This window comes from Echinops telfairi, unplaced genomic scaffold (genome assembly GCF_000313985.2).
Source record: "Echinops telfairi isolate 266 unplaced genomic scaffold, ASM31398v2 ScPeMD7_3;HRSCAF=10, whole genome shotgun sequence".
NCBI lineage: Eukaryota > Metazoa > Chordata > Mammalia > Afrosoricida > Tenrecidae > Echinops > Echinops telfairi.
The window spans coordinates 59,052,624-59,058,640 of record NW_022103899.1 but is presented as its reverse complement, the minus strand read 5'-3'; the positions used below and the strand labels follow the sequence as shown (position 1 = coordinate 59,058,640).

General features: G+C 59.1%; 1 protein-coding gene across 1 annotated transcript in view; it reads right to left on the bottom strand.

The window, feature by feature from the left end:
• Positions 1-6,017, bottom strand: part of INPP5D (inositol polyphosphate-5-phosphatase D) — a 109,060-nt gene that overhangs the window by 1,433 nt on the left and 101,610 nt on the right. Inside the window, exons 22-24 of the mRNA XM_045294330.1 lie at positions 4,486-4,582; positions 2,854-3,135; positions 8-587 (exon numbers count right to left, since the gene is read on the bottom strand). Of these exons, the coding sequence (XP_045150265.1) occupies positions 8-587; positions 2,854-3,135; positions 4,486-4,582 (959 nt within the window). The remainder of the gene's footprint in view (positions 1-7; positions 588-2,853; positions 3,136-4,485; positions 4,583-6,017) is intronic.

Genomic DNA, 6,017 nt, shown 5'->3' with positions numbered 1-6,017 from the left:
CGCCTACCTGCATGGCGGTCCTGCCAAGCGCACCCTCCTCGTGCCGGTGCTTGCCATGGTGCGGGAGCTCGCTGTTGTCACGGTAGTCGCGGCCCTTGGCATGCTGCAGGTGCAGCACGGCCGGGCTCTTGACGGGCAGGGGTGGCCGGTGCTGCCCGGGCAGGGCCTGCTGGCTCATCTCAGAGCGGGACGGCTTCACGGGCCTCTTGGCCGGTACGGGCAAGGCCACGGGCACCGGGGTGCTGGCTGGGGGCTTGGGCTTGCCTGGGTTCTTTTCCCCTCCGGCCGGCGGTCGGCCCTCTGCAGCCGAAGATGAGCAGGTGAAGGAGCGGAGCCGGGGCACAGGGGCCTGTTTGCTGGACCCCTTGGTGTTCTCGGTCTCCTGGGCTTTGGTGAGCAAGATGGCGGGTGAGGCAGGGTCTGGGCCAGGCTCCTTCCTCAGCGACTTGGGGGATTCCTGCTCCTTCCTGGGGGCCAGCTTCGGGAAGGCGCTCACGGACCCATACAGCGGGTTCTCGAACATCTCCGGCTTGGTCAGTGGCAGGTTCTCTTGGCACTCCGCTGGGCTCTTCCCCAGGTCGCTGGGCCTAGAGTCCCGGGGGAGGCACTGTTAGGAAGCAAGACGCTGTGTGCCTGCTAGTGCCCTTGTGGGACACCGCTGTCCTTGCCTGGGGCCTTTTCATCCGTAGAACACTTCACACCACAGCCTGAAGCCTGGGGGGCCGACCACTACAAACCCAGTGCGGCTGAGCCAATTCTGGTCTGTACTGACCCTACAGGACGGAGCAGGGCTGCCCCGGAGGGTGTCCCAGGCCGCCGTCTTTGCAGAAGCAGACGGCCCGTGTTTCTCCTGCGGGGTGGCTGGTGGGTTGGAACTGCCGACCTCCCAGTGAACTGCTGAGTCTTAGCCACGGCGCCACCAGACACAGAAGTGGGTTTGTGGTGCTTGTCCCAAATCCACTCCCGGCTACTGAGCACAGTCCTGGTGGCTCCGTGGTTACACGTTGGACCACAACCTGCAAGGTCAGCAGTTTGAAACCACCAGCCGCTCTTCGGGAGAGAGGCGGGGCTCTCTGCTCCGATTAATAGTGAGAGTCTCAGAAACCCATAGGAGCCATTCTGCTCTGTCCTGTCGAGCGCCTGCAATGAGTCAGTGTGGGCTTGATGGCAGGGAGTCGGGTTTGGTTGATCCAAGTTGGACACTCAACAAGGACCGGAGGTAGTGGTTAGTCCTCCGTGCCATGGAGCTGGCCCCAACTCACAATGAGGACACGTGTGCCACTGAACGTCCTGCTCCCCGGCCCTGAGCCCCCCTCAGCCATTGCGAGGCTCTGGCTCACTGATGAGGGTACGAACCATCTCCTGGTGGTGATGGCATGTTTTCTTGTTTCTTTTCTTTTCTAATCATTTTATTGGGGGCTCGTACAACTCTTTTCACAATCCATCCATCCATGTGTCAAGCACATGTGTACATTTGTTGCCATTATCATTCTCAAAACATTTGTTTTTTACTTGAGCCCTTGGTATCAGCTCCTCATTTTTGCCCTCCCTCATGAATATTTGATAATTTATAAATTGTTATTATTTTTTCCATGCCTTACACTGTCCGATGTCTCCCTTCACCCACTTTTTGTAGATCCTTGTGATCAGTTCCCCCTTTCTCCCTCACCTTCCCCTTACCCTCCTGACATCGCTACCTGAGGGGGTTATCTGCCCTGGATGCCCTGTGTTTCCAGCGCCTGCCTTCCTTCCTTCCTTCCTTCCTTCCTTCCTTCCTTCCTTCCTTTTCCCCAAGCTAAAAGCCCCCAGTGTCCATTGTTACCTAGGCAGAGAGAGGAGTGAAGTCATGCTACTGCACGGCCCGATGGACCTGAGAACGTGAACAGAACCAGACACAAAAGACAGACGCCACACGCTCCCCTCGGCGGCAACGCCTGGAACGGGCAGGTGCACGAGGATGGAAACCTACCGGGGAGAGCGCGCTGAGTGGGTACAGAATTGGTCTAAGGTGGCGGCAAGCGTTTTGGTAGTAGAAAGTGGTGATGGGATTCCTGATGCGCAGACACACACACACACACACACACACAATGTCACCCTGCACTGTCAGAGTTAGGGGATCTCATGGTTTGCAAACTGCTGTGAGGCAAACTCGGGTGGGTCCCAGGGAACCCACTGAGCTGTTGAGCTGGTGGTCCAAGGCTGCTGGGCGGCCCAGTCCAGCAGACTCTCAGGGGACGGAGAGAGAGGAGGCGTCAGGCTCACGCAGAGCCAGGGGGCAGAGATCAGGTGGGGTGGCAGGCCCAGGGGGCTTGGCTGTAGTGGCAAGTCTCTTGCTCAGTGTTTCCGGGAGGGGTTGGGAAGCCATTGAGTAGCTAGACGCGATGGAGTCAGAAGGGATGACTTTGGAAAGCTGTCCCTCCACATCAGGCCCCGTCTACCTCCATCCAGGTCTCACAGTTATGAGTTAGCCCGGGGAAGAGGGTGCCTGAGGGCAGAAGCAGCAGTGATCACAGGGTTTCAGAGGACGTGGAGCAAGAGGGAGAGGAGGGGGCGGAATGCAAGACACCCACGCCCATCCACCCCCCTCCCTTTCAGTGGCTGAAGGGTGAGGAGGACTCGCCTGAGAGATGGGGGTGGGGGGCAGAGGAGGAGGAGCTGCCTCCCAAGGCAGACACTTTTGTGATTCCCAAGCTCACCCCAAAGGGTCAAGCAGGAGGGGGTGGGGTTGCTGGCAGCTCCAGAGAGCAGTCGGACGCCCCTCCTGGCCTGCAGGCAGCTGCCCTCCTCAGAGGCACGAGCATCCCTGGTGGTAAAAACCCAGCAGCCCTCGGGGTGCCCGGGGTGAGGACTCACCAGGCCTCCTGTGTCCTGGGGCAGGGGCCCCAGACCGCTGGCGAGGGTGAGAACTTCTTGGGTGAAACAGGAGGCTGGGAGGGTGGCGTCGAAGGACTGTCCCCCCTTCCAGGCCCGAGGGAGGCGTCCTTGGACAGTGGGTCGTAGCTCCAGGCGGTGGGCTGATGGTCAGGGGACGGGGCCTGCTTGCCGTGCTGGGCCGTCGGGGGACCCAGGGGTCCCAGGCCCATGTAGTTGGGGTTGAGAATCTCGGTCATGCCGGCGCCACTGCACAGGGGGACCCTGCAGGGGACACACAGTCACACCCAGAGCCCTTCCCTCTGCGTTGGTGCAATAGACTCGCTGCTGCGGCCTCGTGAGGCCGTACCAGGCGTATGCAGGTGTGCGTGTGCGTGTATGGCTGTGAAGGTGCACAATCCTCTGGAATTCCCAAGACGCAGGAGCCACGGGGCCACAGAGGGGTCAGTGCTGGGGCGTGGCCTGTTTGTGCTGAAGTCTAAGTGAGAGAGAGGCTAAGGGGGGCTAGGGGAGGGCATGTACGGGAGAAGCCCTACCATACACACTGCCACGGGGTGGGCAGGGTGGGGTGGGGGAAAGGGGAGACCGGGGCAGGGCTGGGGAACTGGGGAGTGGGCAGGTGGAAGAATGGGCAACAGGGACCCTGTAGTGACCATGGCTGTGATGACAGGAGCTGGATGTGGGCTGGGGAGGGGGTTCTGGGGAGCAGAGTGGGGCAAGGTGAGGACCGGGATCCCAGCCCACAGGAAGTCCACCATGTGGCCAGTTCCCAGTAGCCTTGGCCCCCCAGCAGCAGATACAGTGACTGCGACAGGCTGGCTCCTTGAGTCTGAACCTGGAGCTCACACTCGTGGGTCAGCTGACCCTGTCTGGGGGACTGCTACCCCCTAAGGCTACCAGCTGGGCCGTAAAGCGGTGAATGGTCAACGTGCTCAGCTGCTCGGAGGGTAGAGTCCACTGGGAAGAGGGGCCTGGTCATCTCACCCTACTCTCTCAAGGCCATCAAGCTGGGGCCGACTCACAGAGGCCCTGTGAGTAGGGCAGGGTAGAACTGCCCATGGGTTTCTGTTTACTCTTTATGGAAATAGAACGCCTCGTCTTTCTCCCTCAGAGCAGCGGCTGGTGCTTTTGAACAATGACTTTGAGGTTGGCAGTCTGACGCTGCTATACCATGACACCACCACTGGGAGCGCCATGGAGCAGTTCCAGCAGCTGGTGCTTTTGAACTCTGGCAGTTCCACTAAGGCACCCCATGGGATCCCCATGAGCCAGGAGTCCTGTTCACCCCAGTTCCGACCTCAACCGAAAGTAGCAGGGTGGGGTCTGTGGACCACTGAGCCTCCCCGGAGGTACCTGTGGCCACCTCTTTGGGGGCTGCTCCCTCCCCTGGGTGAGGAGACCCTAAGGCAGGGGATGCATCTCTCTCGCTTTGGTTTCTCAGGGGAGCCTCCCCGGCCTTGTCCTGGTCACAGCCCCTCCTGGGAGGTGGGGGGCCTGTGGTCAGAGACACACAGAGCTCAGAGCAGGCGGCCTCTGCTCCTCCGTCCTCCCGTCCTGCTGTCCCTGAATGCCCCTCCCTCCTCCTGGCCCCGCGCAGTGCACCCCGCTCTCTACCTGAGGGTAGGCTCCAGCTGCTTCGTGGGGTCGTGGCTGGTGAAGCTCTTCAGTATCTTGGACCCGCACGGCTCATCCCTCTCGGTCTTCACAAAGTCTGGAAGGAGAGGCCCAGACAAGAGGATTTGAGGGCCCAGCCCCCCAAGTCTTACACCACACCCTGCATTTGCCCAACTGCCCCCCAAGTCTTAGACCCCACGGACACAAGCACACACAGACACATACTGCTGTCTAGTGGATTTCTGAGGTTTGGGGTTTCTGAAACTGCACGTCTTTATAATAACAGACTGCCTCATCATCCCCTGCCCCCAGAGGCTGGGGTTCCAGCGCCAACCTTCCCACCAAGGCTTCTTTTAGGGCAGGGGTGGCGGAAGCTGGCCAGTGAAAAGTGGCTGCCTGAAGAGCTAGGCTAAGCAAAGTGCAGAGCCCTCGTCCGGGCTCATTAGAGTCCCGTGATGGATTAATCATGCCTGCCACTGGCTCAGCAAAGGAGGGAGACTTGGCACGTGTGACCCAGAGCCATCGTTCCATCTCATGGCTGGAACTTTGTCTCGGCAAAGTCCACCACAGACAACTGTGTTTTTCCAGATCAGATGACAACAAACACAAAAGGTGTCCCCATGGGAGTATTTGAGACTCAAAGCAAACCTACTTGTGGGGCTTAAAGGGGAGCCGGGACCTCCACCTTCATGTCTGACTCTGATGTGTGGTGTGGAAGGTGCTGAGCCCGCATTTCCTGTGCCCTGCCCTGCTAGAGAAAGGCTCTCCCATTGGGTAAAAGAGGAGGAGCATCCCCCAGAGGCAGCACCCCTTAGTGGGCTGGGCCCTGGCTGGTGTGTGCATGCTGGACTGCCACTGTACTGAGCTCTGTTCTCTCCCTATTCACGTAATGCAGTGGTTCTCCATCTTCCTTTCATACAGTTCCTCATGTTGTGGTGACCCCCCAACCATAACATCATTTTTGTTGCCACTTCATCACTGTCATTTTGCTACTGTTATGAATCGGGTGACTCCTGTGAAAGGGTCGTTCGACTCCCCAAGGGGTCACGACCCACAGGTTGGGAACCACTGCGTTTGAGGCATAAATGTCCTGGAATCCTGTCTCCGCCAGCGGTGAGCAGCACCGTTCATCAACTGGAGGAATCTTGGATGAGCTGCTTACTGGCCATGTGATCTTTAGCCTTTCACTTGGCTCTCCCTGCCTCAGTTTCCCCATCTGTGGAGAAGCGAGGGTGGCCGCAACACTGGCTCACACAAGGCTGCTGTGAGAGCGGTGAGGGACAGCATTTGTAAGATGACCAGTCTCACGTCAGCAGTGCCACAGTCAGGACCCCATTCCTGGGGTGGGTGGTGGTGTGACTTGAAGGTGTGTGAGGAGGAATTCAAGAGAAGATGGAAATGGGAATCGGGGGGCAGGGAGGAGGGGATCCCCTGTGGTTGTGTCTGTCAGCAGTTCGAAACCACCAGCCGCTCTGAGGGGGTACTAGGAGGCTCTCTATTCCAGTAAAGAGTGACACTCTAGGAAACCCAGA